This window comes from Vigna unguiculata, chromosome 2 (genome assembly GCF_037176805.1).
Source record: "Vigna unguiculata cultivar grain cowpea cultivar isolate G323 ecotype 2 chromosome 2, ASM3717680v1, whole genome shotgun sequence".
Classification (NCBI taxonomy): Eukaryota; Viridiplantae; Streptophyta; class Magnoliopsida; order Fabales; family Fabaceae; genus Vigna; species Vigna unguiculata.
In genome coordinates this window covers 24,263,284-24,289,158 of record NC_140793.1, presented here as the reverse complement: position 1 = coordinate 24,289,158, position 25,875 = coordinate 24,263,284, and the positions used below count along the sequence as shown (strand labels likewise).

The 25,875-nt window shown below is 29.5% G+C and overlaps 3 protein-coding genes across 4 annotated transcripts; 2 read left to right on the top strand and 1 right to left on the bottom strand.

Annotated features, from left to right (window-relative positions):
• Positions 1 to 2,026: 2,026 nt before the first annotated feature.
• LOC114170504 (Haloacid dehalogenase-like hydrolase (HAD) superfamily protein) lies at positions 2,027 to 8,250 on the bottom strand. 2 transcript variants are annotated; one of them, XM_028055997.2, is made up of 9 exons: positions 8,080 to 8,250; positions 7,798 to 7,908; positions 7,413 to 7,495; positions 6,874 to 6,957; positions 6,214 to 6,289; positions 6,029 to 6,101; positions 5,829 to 5,902; positions 5,616 to 5,709; positions 2,027 to 2,441 (listed from the first exon to the last, which is right to left on the bottom strand). In XM_028055997.2, exons 1-9 carry the CDS (start codon positions 8,192 to 8,194, stop codon positions 2,375 to 2,377), a joined length of 777 nt encoding a protein of 258 aa, XP_027911798.1. In that variant the 5' UTR covers positions 8,195 to 8,250; the 3' UTR covers positions 2,027 to 2,374. The 2 variants fall into 2 exon arrangements, with proteins under 2 accessions (XP_027911798.1, XP_027911805.1); XM_028056004.2 differs by lacking the exon at positions 2,027 to 2,441 and adding an exon at positions 2,494 to 3,750.
• Positions 8,251 to 13,045: 4,795 nt separating this feature from the next.
• LOC114173152 (origin of replication complex subunit 6) lies at positions 13,046 to 16,424 on the top strand. Its single transcript, XM_028057398.2, has 9 exons — positions 13,046 to 13,275; positions 13,359 to 13,510; positions 13,633 to 13,713; positions 13,803 to 13,914; positions 14,197 to 14,259; positions 14,370 to 14,457; positions 14,580 to 14,650; positions 15,820 to 15,916; positions 16,007 to 16,424. Exons 1-9 carry the CDS (start codon positions 13,156 to 13,158, stop codon positions 16,084 to 16,086), a joined length of 864 nt encoding a protein of 287 aa, XP_027913199.1. The 5' UTR covers positions 13,046 to 13,155; the 3' UTR covers positions 16,087 to 16,424.
• A 5,178-nt stretch (positions 16,425 to 21,602) lies between these two features.
• On the top strand, positions 21,603 to 25,532 carry SBH1 (sphingoid base hydroxylase 1). The gene is made up of 2 exons (XM_028058099.2): positions 21,603 to 22,118; positions 24,671 to 25,532. Exons 1-2 carry the CDS (start codon positions 21,894 to 21,896, stop codon positions 25,223 to 25,225), a joined length of 780 nt encoding a protein of 259 aa, XP_027913900.1. The 5' UTR covers positions 21,603 to 21,893; the 3' UTR covers positions 25,226 to 25,532.
• The last annotated feature ends 343 nt before the right edge of the window (positions 25,533 to 25,875 follow it).

The window sequence follows — 25,875 nt, the reverse complement described above, 5'->3', positions numbered from 1 at the left end:
ATATTCAAAATAAATATTAAAATTCATATCAAATAACTATATTAATGCGTATCATTATCCATAACAAGTTTGCTTACAAATTAAAATATAAAATTATAAAAAGTAAAATTAAAAAATATAAATTTAGTCTAAGCAAATGTTCACCCTAGAATAGTTATGTAATTATTTCTATAATATTTGAATGGTACATTTCCTATATAATTAGGGATGACCGTTTTGGCCCGTCCCGCGTTTTGGTTCGCAAAGTGCGGGCAGGGTTGGTTTGTCTCGCAGTTTAATTTTGAGTTCACTTTTCTAGTCCGTCCTGTCCCGCGGGTGGGCCTGCAGACCCGCAGGTTGGCCTGCATTTGTGATGACTGAAATTTTTTTTTGTGATGAGCAAAATATTTATTTTTATTTTTTCATAATAATTGATATTCATTTTCTATCGAAATAATTCCAATTAGTTTACCTAATCAAAGACCAAAAAAAATAACAACGAAGATTATAGTTAAAATACAATAGCAACATGTCACCTTACAAGACATCTACTTTAAAATGCATAAAAAGATATTCTATATTCAAAAATTAAAATCATTATCTTATATACAATGATTATACATAAACATAATAATAAAAATAATAAAAATAAAAAGAATTTAAAGAAACAACATGATTAATGATGTGAAAACTAAAAAAATGAGAACATATAATTTTGTAAGCGGACCAATCCGTCCCGCCCTACCTTTAGCACGTACGAACTGTGGACCTATACGGGATGGGTCATTGTGGGCCAACGAATTCAATATCCCAACCTACTCCGCGTTTTTTTGTGCGGGACTGCGGACCAGCCTGCCTGGTCCACCCCAAATTGCCATCCCATACTTATAAGGATAAATTATGATAATAAGTTAGTCACAGATTTCATATACAAGACAAGACAATGAATCATGATAAGAGATGTATGTAATTTATTAATGTACAAATTAAAATTTTGTTTTATATTTATTTTTAACTCCTTATATAAGAAAAGTGAAAATTTAAATTTAAATGATACTCAAAAATTAAGGGAGAGAATGATTAAAGATCAAATCCAAATTGTTGATAAAAAGATCAATGTTCTTCACTCTATAGGAGGAAAATGTTCTTGTTCATGTCCTTAAAAAATAGCTCATGTCCTTAAAAAATAGCTAATAAAAATCTTTTCGTTTTTGTTTTAAGTCTGATGAAGTATTAAAAAAAAAGGTATGAATTTTACTAAATGTTTTAAGGATATAAAAATATATATTAACACTTTATACATCAGAAAATAAAGAAACATGACAAATATATATATATATATATATATATATATATATATATATATATATATATATATATATAAAGTTATCACGTGGTTCTTCTTTATTGGATGTAAAAATTATCACTTCCCTTCAACTAAATTCACTCTTCTACCATTATAAATTTTAATAAATTGATTGAAATTTATATTTATATTTTTATTAAACAATTGAAGCCTAAATATCAATGATAAAACAAAAACTTAATATCATTTTCAAAATCAAATTTAACAAAAATTGAAAATTGAGGATATTAATGACCAAATAAACATATGAAAACAGAGATAAACTAATTATTGCCAACTTGACACTTTATTAAAAATAATAATAATAATTAACGTAGAATATGATACAATAAAAATAAAATAAAAAAGAAGAAAAAACTATTGTCAACCTGACACTTTATTAAAAAATAATAATAATTAATATAGAATATGATACCATAAAAATAAAAAGTAATAATATTTAGTGAGAAAGAAACCTAAACTCACTCACCATATATATTTTACATCTATATTTCACGTCATTTTATTTCATTATATATATATATATATATATATATATATATATATATATATATATATATATATATATATATATATATATATATTATGATGTGTTGCATAAATTTAGTTTAATGCCAGGACAACAAAAAAATTAAAATATTTTTTATTTTATGTGTAGTTTTATTCGATTCACAACCAGCAGACAGGAACAGTTTAGCATTCATCAAAAAACACAAACTGTTTCCAGACATAAATAGACAATTGTCGTTTTATTGTGTAATTTGCAAAGTATTTAAGTGGAAATAAGAAACTTGAATTCTTCTCCTTACCCCCTCTCTCTCAAGATGGATAGTACTTGTGAGTTAGATCTGGAGGACAAATCCGATCTCTTTTGAAAGAGATAACATCAATCTTGGTATTTAGCAAAACTTGGCAACCAAGGTCATATCAAGATTTTTTTCATCATTCATTGAAAAATTAAAAACTATCCCCTCTATGAAATGCTAGCTATTAGTATAAACAAATCAGAGTTACAAGCCACATCCGTCGTTAAGCCTCTGAATTGAGAATGCGATTTTGTATATCGGAGAATGTTTTCACATCAATACCCCATAACCTGTTTTTTACAAAAGAATTGAAATCATTGAGATACAAAGGTGAATTTAATATTATAAAAAAAATCATGAGATTTCTATAGAATTTTCTCCACGTAATATTTTTTTTGAAATTTTTTTTCTCAAATGAATCCTTTGATAGACGATAGATGAGTCAACTGAGACAAGTCTAATGATTATCTATGTTCTAAATGTTGTATAATAAGTAACTTTTCTGTTTAAGTACACACATGTTTTCTAAACTCTTTAGAACATCTAGTTTATTGATGCTGCAGTGAATCTTTGAACGTACTTATAAAGATTTGATTTGCTAATAAATTTCCTTTTAGAGTTTCTTATGCTAAAAAATGAAAATAAGTGTCTAATAATGGAAATTATGCATAATAAAATATTTAGTGTTTTAAAGCTGTAAAAATTATATAAAGAGTTGAAGACTAAAGAGAATGACTATTGAAAACTCCACCAAACACACTAGATTAGGCTCCACTTTTCTCAATTTTGTATTAGTTTTTTTTTCACATGAAAAACTATTTTTTTTAGGTTGATTCTCTTGTTAATTTACAATGAATTATGGAGATTTGTTCTAATCAAGTTTACTTCTCTAATTCTACACTAAAGTGCGCTTACATCGTATGCTCTTCTTGAATTATGATTTCTGCTATTGAAATTGTTTTTGAAAGTGCGCTTAACGCACATCTATCTTGTCCACTCACATCAACGGATTCAACATAATTCTCACATACTAGTCTCTCTTAAGGCAGCCTGATCTGCAAATCAGCAAAAAGTTATTGGTTGACCCTCTCACAATTGAGGCAAGGCTGCTTCACTATCTAATTGTATGGATTTTGTGCCCACGTGGCACCAATCATGCTCAATGCAATGAAGTCGATCTACTGATCATCTACTGCTTAACAAATCATATTATGATTGATTGGTCAATGATGTTTATGAAAACCATGCTCAAGGCAAGGAAGCTTACTCAATATCCTCTTCCATACTCTATTCTCATATCTCGCATATGTGAGTACAAATAGGTTCCAATCGAGGGGGAGCTTTGTCAAAGCACTTCTCTTTCTAATGAAATCTCTGACTCTTCCCTCAAGCAAATGAAAATTGTGCAATTTGGAGGTGGGTATGTTCATAAAGATGATGTTCCTAACTATGAAGATGATGAAGGGACTCCCTCACCAGATCTTGTCCATCGTCCAACCAATGTTGGTTCTTCAAGTAATGTTGCAACACGATCCTCCACCTCCTTAGAAGACCACATTCTTGGTCTGAACCAAAGACTTCAAGACTTCTTCCTTCTATCTACATCTCACCATGAAGAGGTTCTTAAATCCATCGGAGAAGTCAATACTAGGATCTCCAATTTAGAAACAAAATTTGATGCATTCACTCATGATGTTGATGACATGAGTGAAGAATTTTAAGGAGAGCTAGTTGTTCACTTTACTGTTATTGCTTCTTGTGTTATGACCTTTTCTTTGAATAACAATTCTCTATGTCATATTTGTCTAGTGTGTTATTTATCTCTTTCATAAACCTTTTTTATCTTCTGATCAAAATAGGGGGAAAAAATTTAAAGGGTTGTTTCACTATTAATATTTCTTTCCCATAAGTTGTTTAAATGCAGGAATTTCAGAAACTTTAACCATATATTTGATCGTCATAAAAAAGGGGGAGATTGTTGACAAAAGAAAAAGATTGATTAAAAAGATTTTGATGATGATAAAGATACCGAAGAAAATACTTGAAGATGTTGAAGACAATATATTTTATGTTTAACGTTCTTGTTGTAATAGGCTTAACTTTTTCTAGTTAGGTGTAAGATTGTTAGAATAACAGCTAGCTCGCAACTCCTCTAAGAAAAACTAATTTTTTGCAAAAATTAGTATGGTAACTAATTACCAACTTATAATAATCGATTATCAACTCAATTTCTATTTTTCGAAAATCCAATTAAGATAATCGATTACAACGAATGATAATCGATTACCACTGGCAGTTATAACTTGGCTCTTGAAAAACGACTCGAAATAATCGATTACCATTTCTAGTAATCGATTACCACTAGCAGTTATAAAATTATTTTTTTAAATTTGTACATGAGATAATCGATTGCCATTTTGGGTAATCGATTACCACTTTCGAAAATCACTAGAATAATCGATTATCTTAAGTGGTGATTGGTTATCCTTGGCAGTTTCAGTTAAACTCTTCATTTCTAACTCAGCTTTCGAAAATCTCTCTAAATAAAACTCAGTTTCCAAACTTCAAACTACCTTTTTAAGATTCAGAGTTCTTGTGTTGTGACTGCAAAATGTTAATCTGTGAGATTCTTAAAAATAGCTTTGAAAAGCCTAGTGTGAGTGAGCGATAACTTTTTCTAAGTTCTTAAAAGATTGAGTGTTGTGTTGTTGCTAGGAAAGTTGGTCATCCTCTGTGTCATCCTCTGTGTGACTCAGGGGGAGTTTTTGTTCATCTCTTGTGGTTGTTCAAGAGAGGTGTTTTCTAATCCTTACTCTTTTATAATTTGTTTGTAATAATCTGATTATTATAGTGATTGAGTTAATCTCTTTGTTTAAGAGATTAACAACTGGATATAGGGTCTTTTGATCCGAACCAATATAAATATCAGTGTGCATCTTCTTCCCTTAACTCTTTATTTGTCTGCACTCGCATTTAAAGTAGCTGTGATTTTAAGTTAAACCTGTTAAGTTTTATAAAAATCCAATTCACCTCCTTTTGATTTTTTGACCTCTGATTAGTCATTCCGCTGCACGATACTAACATATCTTCTTGGTCTACTCTCCCAAAAGAATATACTATGATATATTATTAATAATACGATTACCAAAACTAAACTAAACTAATTAATCATAAAATCATACCACATATAACAAAAGTTTTACGGTGTCCATCTTTATGTTTCTCAACATTGGCAAAGTAATTTATCATTATATACATAGCAACAAAAATTAATAAATTAACCTTTCTTTCCAATTGTTTACCCCAGTTAATTAACATTGATTTTTTTAAAACCACAACAGTAATTTTTCACTTCATATATCCAGTTGGGGAAGATTCTCTTAATAAAATATAATTTGTGGAAAAAATTCGACTTTTATATCAATATAAACAAGGGATATTTACTTCACACAAAAAGTTCTTACCAGCAATCAATCCCCACGTTATTGGCCCCCAGTTTATCTGCCTTTTCATCATCTCCAATGTGTAAGGCTTTGCAAGCCTCTACATTTACTTCATCTAAGAACCGGAAAACATTAGAACATAGTTTTGCTGCAGTCTCAGAAATTATACTTTCAAATCTTCTGTTTACAGCTAAATAGGGTGAAAAGGATTCAAGTCACATAATCATTTATTACCTAGAGCAGCTTGGAATATTCTTGAATCTGGTTTTTCATATCCGACCTCTGATGATATAATGACAGCATCAAATCTGAGGTGAAACCAGAAAATGATACATTGAAAGCTATGTATGCATCAGAATTTGTTAAATTTCTTCAAACTAAAGTTCAACAAGCAATCTTAGTCACAACACATTCAAGGAATGACCGATACTCACAGATTTAAGACATTAAGATCCTTCAATAGCTTCCTTAAGCGGTTGTCAAAATTGGATACAACAGCCATCTTAACTGCGTACTGCTTGTCACGTTAGTAAGGACTAACTTCAAAGTAAGTAGGAAATGATAACGTTAAGTTTTTGACAATGTTACTTTTTTTCAGATAACAAGAGATAATTGTTACCTCCAGCATCCTTCAGAAGAGTAATTGCTTCATGAGCTCCATCCGGAAGATGCCACGCATCCCCTCTTGCATAGTACTGACAAAATCAAAAACAACACTTGAAGTTCAGAGACAAATGTTGAAACACTCTCCTCTCAAAAATTGTTTTATCTTTAGTCGATGTGGGACTTCCAATACACCCTCTTACGCTGATGCATGGGAATAGAGATGGGTGATTTGATAGCAGCTCGATATAACGGGTGGAATAAAATGTCCAAAAAATCTCGTTAGAATAGACATTTTTTTTTTAAATAATGGCTCTGATATCATGTTAGAAAAGTAAACTTTAAACCTAATTCAACCCCATAAAACCGACTTGTAAGGTGAGGTTTGCACCCCACTTATATACTATGAAATTGTCTTATCTCTAGTCAACGTAGGATTTCCAACAAGTTAAGCAATAATATCTAGAAACAACAAGAAAAAGACCAAAAACTACAACCTTAAAATCTATACATCATATAATATGGTCATATTACAAATGATTTCAAAAAGATTAAATTGTTCCGAAAACCTATAATTTCTTTTTTTCAAAAAGATTAAATTGTTTCGGGTAGAATCATTGTAAATTAGAAATGAAGGTAATTACAAATAAAACAGTCTGCTGCTAAGAAAGGCTACCTCATAAACTTCCTCAAAATAGTCCTCATCTCCACAACCAGTGGCTTCAGAAACTACAAGTTTCCAAAATGGCCTCCCATCTCCCTGCAGTGAAGTAAAGAGTGTATATTACTGCCATTGCATTTTCAAATTACATGGTCTTTAGTTTGCATGTCTTGTTGAAAGAAATTAAACATGATGCTGGTAAATAGGTAAATAAATGGAAAAGCAAACTGACATCAATATCTTGTAATGGCAACAACCTAAAGTTGGTTTCAAAGTGACATCCTAGTCAAGAAAGTATGTCAAATCCTGTAAACTTACAACATTTCTCTCTTTCTTTCCCTTATAGACAACAGCAAGCTTCCCGGTAAAGTTCATTTTACTAAGCACATTTTCTAAACACCCATCTTTCTAGAGTAAGAGTGCAGTATCTTGAGAAATACTGAAAGAGAGTTATCGGAAACAAGGACGCAGAACAGAGAAACATCAAAACATCAAAACTTAACAGGCAATCACACATAACATTAAAAGAAAATGATCAAAGGTATGGCACAAACCTGGTACCGTAGCTTTTCAGGCCACGGAGCAGCAAATGCTCTCTTAAATCCTTGCTTTATCTTAGCTGGATCCATGATTACTCCTGAAGAAAGTCATCACAAGCGTGAATATTCAGACGGATAAACATCTCAGACATAGATGGAAAATATTGATAATATTAACAGAGAACCTTACAGTAAGAGTGACATATGAGAAAGAGAAATGTTTTTTAACAAGTCTCTCAGGCACATTCTTTATTTTTGGCTGAAATTAATAGGAAATCACAATCTAATTTCTCATTTAATAAATTCAAACTCATGAATTTCTAGTTTCCAATAAATTTTCACATAGTTAGTATGCTAAAAGGGGTCTGTTACTGATAGAACGAAAGAGCAAGAAACACACCATATTTGGATCCAATAGCGGCATAAGTGTCCGCAACTGGCTTTGCCAATTGCAAAAGGGTACCCCCAGCATCCAACAACAATGCATCATATGCCTTCTTCCCACCAGTTCCTTTGATGTTGCCAACAATACACAGTTAAATTCAGCATCATTAAATAACAATAACATCAGCAAAACTACATAACGTATTAGATAATTTTTTTTGGAGGTAGAACAAACATCTCATTTCGAAATTATCAAGGAAAAGATGAATGAGTGAAAAAAGGAGGTTCCTTTACTTGCCTTTGTTGATGGGCATTGAAGAAATTGACAGAGAAGAATAGCGGGATTTGGCTCCGAAAGCTCTGAACAGTGCGTTGGTGTGGGAGCATCTCATCAGAGCAGTGTTGTTCATCATCTTATTCCTCTGCTCTTCTCTCTCGTAGCTATCATTTGTAAAACCCAAAAACCTACCGAAGCGAATCTAACAATTATAAAAAAAAAAAAATAGGGTAAATTATAATTTGTTCTATTTTTTTAACAAAATATCAATTTGATTTTATTATTTTATTTTATTTTAATTTAATTTCTATTACATAATTGAGATATTAAATTGATTAATTTAAAAATACAGAAATCAATTAAGATACCAAATTAATAATTATATAATTTTTAATATTCTGCACTAGTTTTTACCGATTATACAAACGTTGGTTTTATACAAACTTATTAATTATTAACTAACTGGATTTTATTCGATACACACCGATTCTATTTTTTTAAATCCTGCTATTTTGACATGCGTGGGAGATATTTAAATTTTGACATTAACCCGTTATTATAAGCTACATGACGAAAAAAATATTTAAAGATAAAATTTAATTATATTTTGTTTAAAAGTTAGTCTGATAAAGAAAAGAGAAGAGTCACATTAGACGTTAATCATCGAAAATATTTTAAAATAATTTAAAAAATACATAATTAAAATATTATTATAGGATTATTAATATTTTTATAAAATTTTAAATTATATTGATAAATATTTTTTGTAATTAATATCTATATGTTTTTATTATGAATTAATATTTTATTTAATCAAATATGATTGACTATTTAAATTATAAATATCTTTATAATAAAGTTATCTAACAAACACTAAAGTTCTCATAAGAGTATTTAGTATTTTTTTCTATATTATTTTTTTATAATTGTATTTATATCATCCATAATTGAATAGTACAACCACTCATCCTAAGTGATTTCAAATATATTCTGCATGTTTATGTACAATGACATTTTAGCTTAGCTAGAATTGTTTCACTGGAGCAAATATCATCCTTGCTTAAAAAAAAAAATGAGTCATATAAGATTTTTTCTTTTGGAAGATTTTCAGTTAAGTAAAATCACTTCTAATTGAATTCGTTCCTCTCAGTTCACTTTAACTTCAGCAACCAAAGTATCATTCGAGGAAAAAATCTATAAACTAAAAACCTACGTAATGTGTAATGCTATGTTCGTTTCATATTTTGTTTAATGTTGTTCAGTGATGTCAAAGACAATTATGTCCATTTGGTAAGTTGCTTGCTTCAATCTGTTAAATCACGCTCCCTTAGAATGAAACTGGTAAGTTCACAACTAATTTTCTTATGTGACAAGAGTTTGTTTGGGAAAAAGATTAAGCACTGATTAACCTGTTAGTATTTTTCTAGAAAACATAAAACCTTATTCGTTATTGAATTCTTACTTCTTCTTTTTTTGTTTGCAAACAATACTTGCTTTGGTGGGTATAAAGTCTCAATTCTTTTGTTTAGGTTGTTGTTGGTCAACAACATTACCATTTTATTTCTTTTTTTTTAATTCAAATAGAATTGTTATTACTTTCTTGGTGATGCCTCTGCTCACTCTGCAATTTCTTCCTTTATGCATACAATAATTTGTCTGATGGATATTGTACAATGTTCTTTCTTTTTGTGTTTAAAATTTCAATTTCAAATTCTGGTACAACATTCTCTTTGTTCACTATTTTTATGAGTCTTGAATGATCTTTATTTGAAGATAATCTTTATCTGTATATGTATTCTTTTATTGTTGGTTTATATCATCTGATGAATGCAGGAATATGATTCTGTTGAGAATAAATTTGGATCTCAAAGAAAATGAGTTATCTTATTGGGAGAAAAACTGTCAATGGTCAGTGGCTGAATATTATTGATTCATTTTTCCCTGACTTTTTCAAGTTTTGGGAATTCAAAAGTCAGTGGTACTCGGTCATTGTGTAATTGAAATGTTATTAAGTTGTCAAAGTGGTCATAAAATTACTATGTTATGACAATGTTTTTCTATTAAATGATTTACGCCTATGATCCTATACTTTTGTTTTCTCTGTTGAATACAACTTGGATTTTTGCAGGTCGAGTTGTAAAGACTTATTGATGAACAAATATTAGTCTTGATGTCAAGTAGTAATTTTAGGTGGAATCGATTAAGAAAAGAAAATTCTTCGAAGATCGATTGAAGGATAAATTGGCAAGATTAGAGAAAAAAAAAACTGAAATGAATCACATGGAAAATGGGAGCAAGCATTGGAAGAGACAACATAGAAGCTTATTGAGAAAGAATGTGTGAACAAGCTTTGAAGGAAAGAGAGAAGTACATTTCAAATATGTGAAAAGATGTTTTAGTCGTTCTTTTTTTATTATATAGTGATAGTTTGATCGGTTTCTTTTTACATGCTTTCAGTTATCTATTTTTATATTTTTAGTAGTATAATGTGACGATACTGATTGAAATGATGAATTAAGTAAAAAAATTGATCAAAATATCATTTTTTATTATTTTACATTATTTTATTTGTGTATTGGGTTTGATTATAAAGGGAAAATGTTAAACTCTAAAAAATGACATTTTATAAGTGATAGAGGTTTAAAAATAGTGAAATTCAATTATTTTAATATTAAAAGATTTTAATACAAATAAAATCGTTCTAAAAGAGTTTCATTATTTAAAAACACATTATGTCTCTAGAAACTACTTTTCTAGATCTTTCTGACATCTCTCTAGGAGTTCTGTCTTTCTGATCGTCTGATTGAAGAACCGAGACTGTAGGATCGATCCTCTCAGCGAGATGTTCAAGTTGGACCGATAAGTTTTTTCGTTATTCTAAGTTGAGTTTCTGCCCTTTTTTTAGTCTAATTTTGTTTTCGGTCGCATGTGAGGCATCGTCTGCTTGCATGCGTCGTTTTAATCATCAGTATGAGTATCTGTTGATCAGTGATCATAATGGTATGTTCTTATTGTTTTTGTAATGTTTTTATGTGTAGATAGAAGATCACGTGGAGTTAGAAGCGTTTGACGTTTATAAAGCGACTTAAGCAGGATAACAAATTAGAGAAGTTAATAACTTTTAGAGTTAGTGAGTTATATCTTGTATGATTGTGAAGTATTTGATATGCTATGATGATTTATTGATGCTTGTGATTGTGGTATGTTGATCTTTTAAATGATTGAATTGAAATTGATTGTATTGTTTGAATTTAATTTGTAGGAACTGTTGCTCAAATTTAGAATTGGTTATTAGTTAATTCATATAAATGTTATACTTTTATAATTTATCTGTTCTTTGACTTTATACACTGGGTCTTCTGTTTTGACTCATATATTGAAGCAATCATATTTTATATATTTTTAAGTTTCTAAAATTGGGATAAATTTTTTTAATCCATGCATTTTTAAATTGGGTTCTTCTATTTATGTTTTGGATTTTTTTTAATTTAAATTATTAAAATTTTTAAAGTCCATTTACAACTATTAACTATAGAAATTGTTAAAACATTTTTCATCAATTAATCAATAATTATTTTCATTAATTATTTTGAATTTATTTCATTATTTTACTTTATTTAATCATATTTTGCTGAATTAATAATAATAATAATAATAATAATAATTACCTATATTTTTACTAAGTAATATTTTTCCAAAATTCTCAACTAGAAAGTATAAATAAACAATTGAATATTTATATCATATTTTAATCAAAGTTGCTATTGTTTAATAAAATTATATATGAATAAAACATACAGATAAAAAAATATATAAAAGAGATTTTTATTTCATTATTGAAATGAACAATTGTTTTAAAAGGACATTAATAATAATTCTCTTTGTATATTGTAGTATTTTTAATTTTTATGAACTAACTTTTATATAATTTCTTTAATATTATTATAAAATAGATAGTTTTATTTATGAAATTAGAAAGTAAAATTTAAATATAATAAAAAACATTTAAATTTAGATTACCATAAATATTTTGCCAAATAATTATTCAATGAAAAAGTCAAAATAACTTTTTATTTGATCAATCTATTTTAGTAACTTATAAAATATTCAAATCAGCTTTAATTAAATTATAATTAGTGTTTAAAAATAATTTTAAATAAATATCTAGATACCTTTTTATGTTGATTACAAATTATTCAAGATTTTAATTTATAAATAAAAGTTTTAAACATTTAATATATATATATATATATATATATATATATATTAATAAAATTATATAATAAATATATTACAATTTTTTCAAAAATAAAATTATACTTGCTGAATATTTTACTTCTAATTATATCAATATATTAATTAATATAATAAAATTAAGTACATAAATGAAACGAATAATTGTTTTAAAATGACATTAATATTAATTCTCTATGCATATTGTAGCATTTTTAATCTTTATGAACTAATTTATATAATTTCTTTAATATTATTATAAAATAGATAATTTTATTTTATGGAATTAGAAGGTAAAATTTAAATATAATTTATCAAATAACATATACTACATGCAACATACAAATTTCAAAATTATTTTTATTTAATAAAAATATTTAAATTTATATTATCTTAAATATTTTGTCAAATAATTATTCAATGAAAAAGTCAAAATAAATTTTTATTTGATGAATCTATTTTAGTTACTTATAAATTAAAATCAGCCTTAATTAAATTATAATTAGTTTTTAAAAATAATTTTATTTTAAATAAATAACTAGATACTTTTTCATGTTGATTACAAATTATTCAAGATTTTAATTTATAAAGATAAGTTTTAAACATTTTATATTTATATATGTATATATCATTATTATTTTTTAAAACAAAATTTGCCTAAATATTCAATGAAGAATGATTTCAGCAGTCGCGCCAATCGAAATCTTCCCGCAAACTAAATGCGCGCGCGAATATTCAAATGGGTATATCAAGTTATTTGGATTCCATTTCACGATCTCTTACTCTATTCCCGCCATTATTCCCTCTCTAATCCCATCCCTTCAAAATCGGAGTTAGTGTCAGCGTTTGGGATCCAAACCTAGGATGGACGTTTCGGAGCTGGCCAAGAAGCTCGATCTCTCCGATTCCAAACTCGTTGTCCGAAAAGCCGCTGAGATCCGTCGCCTCTGTGATGTGCAGTTCGATTCCTCCGTCATAGGAGTCGTATGTCCTGATCTCTTTCTTCTGTCCTGTATCATTGATATCCCTTCGATTCGATTCTGAAGCTCTTTGTTTGGTTTTCTCAGGGCGAAGTTGCCAAATCTCTTATTTGCTTGGAAATCGCGGCCACAAGGCTCGGTGTTCTTTTCGACCGATCTTCTGCTGTGAGGCTCAGTGGAATGTCCGAAAAAGCTTACATCAGATCCTACAATTCTCTCCACAACGGCCTTGGCGTCAAGTTCGTTTCTTTTCCCTTTCTCTCTTTTTCAGCTTTCATTTTTTAAAGCTTTTTATTCATGAAATGTTTGCTTTCATTTTCTAAAGCTTTTTATTCATGAAATGTTTGGTTGGTGTTTTTAGGACAAAGATAGATGTGAGGGAATTGGCGATTCAGTTTGGTTGCGTTCGTATCATTCCTTTCGTTCGCGACGGTCTCAAGCTGTGAGTTACCATCTGCCACGTGTTTGATTAAATGCTAAAATGCTGTTGAAACTTCATGTGTTGCTGAACTTTGTGCTATTATCATGAAGGTATAAGGATCGCTTTGTTTCATCTTTGCCGGCTTCTCGTCGTGCAAGTGCTGATTTCACGCGTCCAGTGTTCACTGCGGTTGCTTTTTATTTATGTGCTAAAAAACACAAGGTACCATTAAAGAACTTATTTTGATATTACATAGCTATAGGTGGTTATCTTAAGATGTTGATTGTGTCGAAATTTTAGTATTATTAGGTAACTTTGGTGTATAAGTCCTTTCAGAACGGTTTGCAACCGTAATTATTGTTGCAATCTCACTGTTTTAATAGTACAAATGTTGATAGTGCGTTTGCCTGTAATTTTCTTCAATATGAAGGATTGCGAGGAATGTCATGAACTATTTGTTTTGTTCTGGTTTAAGTTGTGATAGGGGTTGTGTTTGTGTTGCAGCTCAAAGTGGACAAGCTGAAGTTAATTGAGCTTTGTGGTACATCTGAATCCGAGTTTTCAAGTGTAAGTGGCTGTATGTGTAGTCCATGTTGAATGTGCGATTATTTTATTGTATTTTCAATTGAGTGGTGTTATTGATTTTGAACCGGGTGTGAATGGCCGGCCTGCTGTAGGTTTCTGTCACCATGAAGGATTTGTGTCATGACGTGTTTGGGGTTGCAAAGGAAAAAAAGGATGCTAGGGAAGTGCAATCAAATCGAGGTATGTACTTTTCTCTATTCAGTAGTTGATTGTAATGTATTCTGAGATGTGAGCTATTCTGTCCATTATTTTAATATTTACTTTGCATTGAAAATTTGTTTTTGTATCCCACTTTTTTGCAGATTTGCTTGACGCTTTGCCAAGTAAAAGAAAAGCTGAGGATGGAGGTTATTTGTCCGATGATGGTCCTGAGGTACTAATGTCTAGCTTCTCTTTGTAATTTGCAGACATTTTGGTTACCTTGTGAAAGGGTTTTTAACCCTAATGTTTTATAGACATTCAAACAGCCGTTGCATAAATGTACTGTTGTTTTGAGTTAACCTGTTGGTTCTTAAATTATGAATAAAATTCTAAGGTGTGTTTTTATACAATTCTTTCACATGTAGCTCAACCTTAAGTTTTCTTTTTCAACGCTCATTGTTTTGAAGCTCGGCTTTCTCAACTTTCTTCAATGTTGACGCAACACATTGTTGATGCCTTTCTATCTTTTATTGTCACTGTCTTTTTACTGTAATTCTGTGTTGCAGTATTAAAAAGACTACATCTTTCTAGACTGAATCCATTAGTATCTCCTTTTGTTTGAAAATTGTAACCATTAACTATCATTTACAAACATAGTTGCAGAGTCCTAACTTGGGTAATTGACTAATTGTTCCCAAAGTCCTTTGTAAGTTAAAACCAACATCTGACCGGAGATTTCTTAACTCTTTCTTCACTTGCTATTGCATAGTCGATACATGGTGTACTTCACACAACAAACCGGGTATAGAGTTAGGTGCGTTACATGGAGCGTATAGGGTTAGAGTTAAATCACTGACTTGGATATTATTGAAGTACCCGCCAAAGGCTTACCTTTGTTCGCGTTCGCATTCTTGTGGTTTTCTTGAGATACGATAATACCGGCTGGCTCTCCAGGGCAATGTCTCCTCCATTTTAAGTTTGTGCTCAATATTCATAAGTATTTGCTTATTGTATAGTGTCCTCTCTATTCAGCAAAGGGTCTCTGTTAGTTGTTCCATCAAATTATAATGATTTTAATTTGGCAAATAACTTGTTGAGGGATAACTGTGGCCTCAAATGTATGTACCAGGAAGTGTAGTTGAATTATTTATGTTCTCCAAAATAAGTTCACTACAATCTGGTCTCCATCTTGTATTTGGTTTAAAAAGTGATGATGGTCACGATTAAATGCAAGATCTATCCCATGCGTTTTAATCCTCTAGTGCTCTTGTTTTCTCATCATTGTGCTGTCTTGAAGGTGCATTTAGTACTTTTGTTGGATATTTGCGGTAGGGTGTGGTTTCCAAATTTTATGTTGGTATAATTTGACTGTAATTCAAACTAACATTTGTGTTTATACAGCTTTCATGTTATAAAAAACGCAAGCAAATGGAAACACGTGATTATGAAAAGTGGAAATCCTCAGTAGTTGCATCCAATCAGCAAAACAAAAAAGAAGGTATTGAATCAATATTTGGATTTTCTCTTTATTGGCTAAGAGCCAAAAATTCATGATGCTTGACCCTGTTTACTTTCTCACTTTTTGTAGCTCCTTGCAAACGAACCAAACAAAGTCGTCTCAACTTTATTAAGAAATCTTCCGATACTCAGGAATTAGAGGCCATGTGAGATGGTATTGCTATGCCTTATGATAATACATGATTTTGTTAGAAGTTCAGCACATTATGAGAGATGGATGCAGAAATATGACATGTATTGATGCCTCTACAATGGAGCTCAATTTTGTTTAAAAAATGTATTTTCTGGAATTTCCAAAGCAGTAGTGTACAGTAATAACTCTTTTCAGGCCGGAATTCCAATTTTCTTTTCTTTTCTTTTTCTATCAATGTTAATTAGCTTTTAAACGGTTTGCTAACAGTTTGTACATGCGAAGAAGTTAATTCCTCCATTACTCGACATAACGATTTGACTTTTAATTTTTTATTTAGTTCTGGATTTTATTTTTAGATGGGCATACCTGGAGGCTTGCATGATAATATTAATAATCATTGTAACAGCTGGAAACGTGATTTCTAACATTCATTGCTAAACAAATTATTCTATTAAGACTTAACTTTATTTACACGTTGACCAGTTGAAGTTTGATATCTATTATATATGTATGGCGTCACGGAGTATTAGTAATTAATATGTGCAAGTGGAATCTGTAGAAGGTCAAAGATGTTTAGCATTATATGCATTTCTGGGAGTGTTTATAATTTAGTGGTTAAAAGAAAGGATGTTATGAGTAACAATAGTTTAATGAAATTTATTATGCAACATTTTAAAATATATTTAACATATGTTCAAAATTCATATCTCAATTTATTGATGGTCATTTAACATATATTCACCATTTGTCTTGATGTGAATCTTAGAGGAGTTGAATTGTTTTAGTATCTCTCTTGATCAAACAATTGGTTAATATGTATAGGATTAAATATGATTTTAGTCCTTTAATTTTCAGTAAATTTTGAAATTAGTTTATTTTAAAACTTTAGACAAATTTAGTTTTTCATCTCTCGAAATACGTTAATTTAGTCTTTTTAAACAAATTTTGTTAGGTTTATTTGATGTTTCGTACGTATTTCAGGATTGTATTTGAGTTGTTTATATGGTTTGATATATTTTTGCTTTAATGTTAATACAAATATTATTATGAAATGCGTTTGAAATGTCAAATAAATTTAATGAAATTTGATTAAAAGGATTAATCCACGTATTTAAAAAAATGAAAGATTAAATTGGTTTAAAATTTCGAAATGAACTAATTCCAAAATTCACTGAAAATTAAGGGACAAAAACATATTTAACCCAAATGTATATAGTATTCACTTAATGTTCTCATAAGCTTCTAGGGTTAAAAAAAAAAAAACCCATAAAAGTTGGTTAAAGTGAAAGTCTTCCAAATTTGGAAGAAGGTCTAAGGTTTGGACAAAGTCTCATAATAATTGACCCTTTGATAACCTCTAACTTGGTCCACTTGTAGAAAATACAATTATTTATCAGTTTTTGGTAAAATTGTTGAAAATATTCTGTTGTCATTTCTTAGCCCCCAGAAAAACAAAAAACCATACTCTATATGGCCATCGGTTTGTAAAACAAACACTTCTCCATTCATATTTTTAATTTTTGTTTTCTTTATATAAAACATCAACTAGTCATTAAAAAATATTAAAGGTAAAGTACTATTTACATATGACTGGAACGAAATTGATTTTATCCGAATTTTTTATTGTTACGTAGGAAAATAAACTATCTTCTAAGTATAATAAAGTTGAGAAGACTTGTTGTCAATTCTTCTTGCATAATTATGTACCTTCTTGGTAAAATTCAACATTCTCATGTTGTACATTAAAATAAGTTAAATTACTACTTTGGTTCAGGAATTTTTTTTTCAGTGTTTATATTTAGAAACGATCTCTTCTGATATATATTTAAATCTCTTTTAGGCATCGCATAATATTTGAACCCTTGTTAGATATAGTTTATACCTGTATTTTAGTATAAAAAATATAAATACAATAAAATAAAATACTTTAAACGATTAGTATGTTAATCTTAGGTTTGAGAATAAACTTAAATTCTCTATTGAGTTTATGGTCTAAATCTTAAAAATATATACTAATTTTAATATTTTAAAATATATTAAAAACTTCTTTAGTATAATAATATTTTTAAAATTCAATAAAAAAATCTGAGATCGAGAATGAAGTCTGTAAAATCTGCATCCTAAATCCACTAAACTAAAAGTGTTTATATATTTGTTACATATTTTAAGATAGAGTAAAATAAATTATGAGAGCTATTTATGGAATGATTCAACAACCGACCATTTGATTTTACTAATAAATGCATTAATAACTTAATATGTTTAAGGAGAATGCTAACCAGTGCTCTTAGGACACTGGTTAAGAAATAATAATTGTGCTTTGATATCATCATTTTTATATTGAAAGTTGAAATAATTAAATACAGTAATTAAAATAGTATAAATGTACATAATCAATCTTATAACGACAAAAATACCATTTTAAATGTGTAGACAATAAATTACTGTTACAAAACAAGATTTTGAAATTTTTAAGGTCTTTACTAAAAAGAAAAAAAATCAATTAAGTCTTAAATTGACACTTTAATTATTCATTTTTTGTAACATTTTTAGATGTTTAACACTATTTTTTTGTTGGTTTTTCTATTAATTTATACGTTCTTATGTTATTTTTTTTTAAGTTTTAGATGTTTAACACTATTTTTTTTGTTAATTTAAATTTTCTTGTATCTAATTTTTAGCAACATTAAAATATAGTTATTTTATTATTTAATTAGTTTTTAAATTTTATTTGTGAACATTAAATAAAATATTAAATACACATGTACAATATTTATGGACATTTTTGTCTTTTAAAGAAAATAAAGTTGCATTAATGATTATTAGATCAAGTTTTATTTAATATTACACTTATCTATGTACTTTTGTAGGATTCAATGTATATTAATTATCCTTAACCAGTGTCCTTAAGGCATTGGTTAGCAAGATCCTATGTTTAATTATTCCTCGAGATGTTTCTACTTGTTGGTAATTACAACTACCACCCACTACAGTGGGAAGTAATTAATTGTAACCATTATCTTAACTATGGGCTAATTAAGCATGTATCTTAATTTCTTAACCCTAACCTATATATATATATATATATATATATATATATATATATATATATATATATATATATATAGTTAGTTAGTTTGTTAGTTTGTAATTACAATTACCGCCCATCCAAGTGGCCAAGTAATTAATGATAACCATCATCATAGTTTAAATTTGGCTTAAATATCTTTTTCGTCCTTCTTTTCGTAGTGTTTGTTGTAGATGGTCATCATTTTGACATAATGTTTAAAATGATCCTCATTTTTATCAAATGTTTAAAATTGTTCTTATTTTCGCAATTCGTATTTTATTTGGTCATTTTATGTAACGCCGTTTAAATCAATAACAGAGCATTGTACATGTGGCACTGTTTGTATTACGTTACATTGAGGTGTGTTACGTGTATTGTACATATGACTAATTAACATTAACTTTTCAATTTGGGGGAAATTTTGCAATTAGAGCTTGAGTTGGATTGCAGTCGCGTTCTTCATAGTTGGAGGCGATTTCTTCATCTTCGTCTTTATTGAGCTCAGATTTGCAAAGGAATCAACTAATACTTATCATTTCATTATTGGATTGCAGCCGCGCTCTTCATTTCAATTTTCCAGTTAATCATCATCAACGAGGTAAGTGGGTTTAGGGTTTTTTAAATTGTGTTTGCTCGTGGGGTAGGATTTTCGTAATTCTATTTTGAGGTTTGTTTCTGCTTGGATTGTTGTGATGTTCTGAATGGTTTCTAAATTACCACACCTGTACAGTACACGTAAAATACCCCAATGCAACGTAATACAAATAGTGCCACCTGTACTCTGTTACGAATTTAAACGGTGTCACAGGAAAGGACCAAATAAAACACGAATTGCGAAAATGAGGACCATCCACAACAAACACTACGAAAATGAGGACGAAAAAAATATTTAAGCATTTAAATGTTAATAATTTTAAGAGAATAAGAAAAAAAATAAAAAATAACTTAAAAGTGAATAAATTTTAGTTTTGTAATATAATTTAGAATTATTGGTTTTTTCAATATAATAAAAACTGTAATTTTAGTTTTAGACTTTTAAATTAAAAAATAAATTTAATAATTTAAATAAAATAAATATTATTTTATTTAAATAATAAAAACTTAAAGTGTTTTTTTACCTTTTCCCTAGTCTATCAAAATCTAATCTCAATATTTTTAATTAATTATTTTAAAATTCTCATTTATATACTATTTTTATTTATTAATATAATTTGAAAAATTATATTTATATTTTATCCTTTTTTTAAAATTTTATTATATATATATTTTAAAATCCTTTAAAATATTTAATGATTAATAATAATAATCTTATAAAATTTAAAATTTTTCTTTATTTACAAATTATTATAATAGTAACAAATTTAATTACAAAATAAAACTTTATTTATCTCTAAATTATTTTTTATTTTTTAATTCTCTAAAAAAAATTAAAATTTAATTTCCATATTTTCAACTAATTATTTAAAATTAGTTTTCTACAATCTTAATTATTTTTTCTGTCCTTTTTAAATAAAAACCAAAAAGTCATTTCAAAATTTGATTCTTCAAAGCCAAATGTAGAAGGATTTTCGAAATCGACAGAAAAAAAAATTAGTCGAGGAAACCAAATTCTCAATTATTACCGTAAAGAAATCCATTTAGAGAAATAATGTTGGTTGTCATCAATTTAAGAATATCTTTTTATAAATAATTATATTTAGAAAAAAAATCCTTCTATGGTATGGGAATTATTAATTATTTTACCGCTGAATATTACATTTTAAGTATTTGTATCTATATTTATTAGAGTTATAATTGATCTTGCATAACGTGCACACTAAACAGGATATATTACAGCAGAGATTAAATATGCAGATTAAAATATAAGTTGTAATGATTTAAGCATACACAATAACTACAGAATTATACATATTTATAGAAATTATATACTTACATATCACAGTAGTACGTGTATTTATAGAAATTATATAATTATGATATATATAGAAATTATTATTATTATTTCTACATCTAAAAGTTAAACTATTTTCTTAATTTGGAAGTAGAATGTTTTTTAGTTAAAACATTTTGTACTGAAAATTAAAAACGGAACAGCACCCGTTCCGAATTATGATTGTCTTAGTCGTTTGTCGCGCATAACTGACTGACTCTCTGTCAACTCAAACGGCCACACATTCAAAACAAGTTCCCCACCTTAACCGGTCAAACTCGGCGTCGTTTCGATAATCTCACAAAGCCACGTTTCCAATCCTCTGCAAACGCACCCACACAAATTCCCTACTCCAAACCAGTTAGAAAACAGTTTCCACTAACCAACTCCACTGCCTTTTCTACACGAGGGAGGTAACCACCGTAACCTCTTACGCCTCCACGCACAAGATCGCACGATATTTTCTTTCCCAAAGCGTGAAGAGTCACCTCCCTGCAAGCATTTTCGACATTTTCTTTCTCTTCTCTCTCTCTTTGGAATCTTCCTTCTGCGCGGAACCCTAACTCTGTTATGTACCTACCCATTATTTAATTGGGTCGTTTTTATAATTGGGGTTGCCGGCTTAACAAATCAATCATTTGGGGTTGGAGGAACAAGAGGAGTGAGGGGTTCACTTTTACGGTTTTTAATTAGGGTTCTTTGTCTTGTGCCGATCCTGTCATTTCTTGATTCTCTGACATCGATGCAAATTTTGGGTCTGGTGGGTGATTGTTGAATCAAATCCGCGGAAAGTATTGTTCTTTTCCTTCCTCTGGGGTCGTGGAATGGATTTGGGGGTTTCTGATGAGATGTTAGGCACTTTTGTGCCTATAGTAGTTTACTGGATTTATTCTGGGATTTACGTTGTTTTGGGGTCGTTTGCTGAGAGTTATCGGTTACATTCGAAGCAGGAAGAGGACCAAAAAAATTTGGTGTCAAAGGGTGCTGTGGTTAAAGGTGTTCTCCTTCAACAACTAGTTCAGGCTGTGGTTGCAACCCTCTTGTTTGCGGTAAGTTTTTCGCGGTGTGATGAGTTTGCAGTTTCTTTCTTTTTGTGAATGATTTTATATTTTTTACGTGAAGATGCATTAATGAAGTGAATCTTGCATTACCGAAACGGCTTTTAAGACGTTTAATTGCTCAACACGTTTATGTTTTGGCTTCTTTATGTCTTTTGGGAAATGCTAGACACTATACTCCAGACAAACTGTTTTCGTTTCTTTTTGGTTTGGTTGTGTTTATTACGTCACAAGTAACACTCCTTTGCAAAGATTTTGTGTGCTTGATCCAGTATGGTGTGTAATAATGATATATATTTTTTCTTTCTATTATTGATTATGATAAAGTTTGATTGCTATTTGGCATATGTGAGTTTAGTACTCTATTCTTCATTAGAGGTTGAACATTTAGTGCGTGTGTGATTGAATTGTTGTTTGACCTATATGTTTATCATAGGCTACTTCATAAGGGATAGTTTGGCCTATAGATACTTTAATGGGTTATTCTTGTAACCTTTTTCTTAATGGTAGTAAATATGCTATTAGCCCAAAACGAGTTACCTTCAAAAGAAGATGACGTGTGCTGAGCTCCAGAGAAAAAAGTTTCTTTGAGGGGTGGATGGTGTTGGTTTTGCGCCGATTGAGCGAAAGATATAGAAAATCGATTAAAGTGGATCGAAGTAGATTGCATGATTTTTAGTCCAGTGAAAAGTAGAAGAGAGAGACCAAAACGTTGGAAGAAGTTGGCGGGGAAAATCTTAGGCTAAATAATACTCTTGAAGCATTGGCTTTTAACCATGTCAAACAGGATTAAGTTCGAGTCTGGATTCTAGACTGATTTTTTTTTTTGATCTTCTATTAAACATTAAAAATACATTGTGTTAATATTTTAAATAATTTTTTAATATATTTTAAAACAACAAAATTAATGATAATTAATATATTATAGAGATAAAATAGAAAAATAACAAAACAAAATCTAATAGAGAATTCGGTTAAGTTTTAATGGTTGTTTGGTGGAAGTTTCATTTAATCATGAATACTTAGAATCATTCATTATTCGATGAATGATTAGAATCTATTTGATTGATCATAAATTATATAAATTATTTATTATCTATTCAGTTTAAAATGAAATCATTTATAGTTGTATTAAATGAGGAATAAGGTGATGTAATAGTGTGGTATTTTTACAGCATAAATAACATGTTTGGAAAAGCTTATGGCAGCATAACAAGTTCTTTATAAAAATATATAAAATAAGCTGCATGTTTTGAACATTAGTTGACATTTAACAACTTTTCTTTTCTCTGAAAAATAAATAATTTTCATGATCTGAAATTTGTAGCTTATGATTATTTTCTAACAGCCTTTTCCCTTTTAACTTGAAACACAGTCTTACGGAAAATGAATTTTTTTCTTACATCTAAACAAAATTAATTACTTTAGAACTACCCCTTTAGCAAACTTTCCCTACAGAAACTGATTTTTTATTGAAATTATCTAATTTTCACAGTTGTCCCAATCACATCCGATGATTTAACTTTTCTCTCAGCTTTGGAAAGTTAGATTCCCACTTATCACGTTAGAATTACTTTGTTAGAAACATGTAAAAAAATTATTGGGAAACAATGTTTTTATATAATAAATAAATAAAATAAGAAACAAACATTTTCAGCGTCTAATTCCTGGGAAACTAAATATTTTCCTTGTACCAAATGTCTCCTTTGTGTCCTCTTCAGCTTCCCCTGACTAAGAGGACATATGCTCTTGATTATATCTTTATAATTCTAATTCTTTAAGTACTCCTCTTTAGCTTCACCTGATTTTATCTTTTATAATTTATTTTTTGTTGCTTGGGGACGTTGAAAAGTATTAGGAATATATACACTAATAGTAGTTCCCCTTATATAAAAGTGATATCCTAAATGATTTTTCACTTATTTTGCTGTTTGACTGAAGTATGCCAAGCGGATTTTAAGAACTTTATGACAAAAAAAAAATGAAAATTCACATGCATGACATATGTAAGAAATGTAATATATTTTCTTATAAGCAGAGAGATATATAATTGTATTAAGTATTATGAAAGAAAGTTAAAGTATTACCTCTAAAATCAAATATTATAATTAAAAATATTAAATATAAAACAGAGTTAAAATATTCCCCACTCCCTCTGCCCCTGCTAACCTTAATCTTCCTTGAGTAAGGAAACACATTAAGTAAAATAATCCAGCTTTAATGAAACTGTTTGCTTATTGCATGGTTATCCGAGCTCTGGGGTATGTATGCATTAAACCCTTAGAGGAGAAATTTTGTTGTTCATAGTAGGTTTATCTAGCTTTAGTAGTATTGCTTCTTGTGGTCTCATCCCTAAAATATTCTTTGATTCTTAAAGAAATTCTCTACGACAGAAAAGTTACCAGTTTTTAGAGTGTTCTGTTCTTGTTGTGTGAAATTTTATCGTGTAACTCATTGATCCAATTGTAGCTTTTGTGTTTAATATAGGACACATGATTGATTCTAGATAACAACATTGTAATTGATATTTGTTAATTGTGTAGCTGACGGGAAGTGATAGCCAAAATACGACCAGCCAGAATACTTCTCTACTTGTTTTAGCAAGACAATTTGTTACTGCTATGCTTGTAATGGACGCATGGCAATACTTTATGCACAGATACATGCATCACAACAAGTTCCTATACAAACATATCCACTCTCTGCATCACAGACTGATTGTACCCTATTCATATGGAGCTCTATACAATCACCCTGTGGAGGGGCTTCTGAATGACACTGTTGGTGGAGCTTTATCTTTCTTAGTCTCAGGGATGAGTCCTCGAGCCTCCATCTTCTTCTTCTCGTTTGCCACCATTAAAACGGTGGATGATCACTGTGGGTTATTGATCCCTGGAAACCTTTTCCATATATTTTTCAAAAACAACTCAGCCTACCATGATGTACACCATCAGCTGTATGGCAACAAGTACAACTTCTCACAGCCATTCTTCATCATGTGGGACAGAATCTTGGGTACCTACATGCCATACACATTGGAGGAGAGGGAAGGTGGTGGTTTTGAAACTAAACCTTGCAAAGATTACAAGGATGATTAACCATTTAGCTTGATGAGCATTCTTTATCTGTACTAGTATCGTTTTCTCCTGGTATGAGCAGCACTGCCACAGTGATCATGTGATGCCTGTATATACATATGATGTGTCCTGTTCTATATTGTTATTTTTGTTTCCCCTATGTCCATACTAGATAGACATAATAAAGGAAATTGAGGTGCTACCTATTACCATTTGATTTTCACCCTTGTATTGCTTGCTGCTACACTCAGTTATACCTTGTATCCCTCATGTCTTACAATGTTTAACTTGCCTACGAATGCCATCTTACAATGTTTTTCTTGCTGAATTTTCTGTCTGGTTCTATTTTTCTGGCAGGGTTATTTAATGAATATTGTATCTGTAAAATGGACCTGTGTCTAATCATGTACAGGGTGGACCCCTTCATTTTTATGATTGAATGAGATAGGTGAATGTATCTGCTAACCATTTGTATTCTAGCGAACTCTTAATTGTTTGTGGGGGAAGACGTGTATTATGACAAGAAAAAATGCCAAATTTGCTTAAGCTTCTTCTTTGTCAAGTAATTCAGCTGTCTCACCCTATAGGCACAACATTGAACAAATTTTTTTATGTCTTTTGTTTCCTTTCTACTTTTTTCTCGCAAGAGACACTCTTTTGAAAAACAAGAT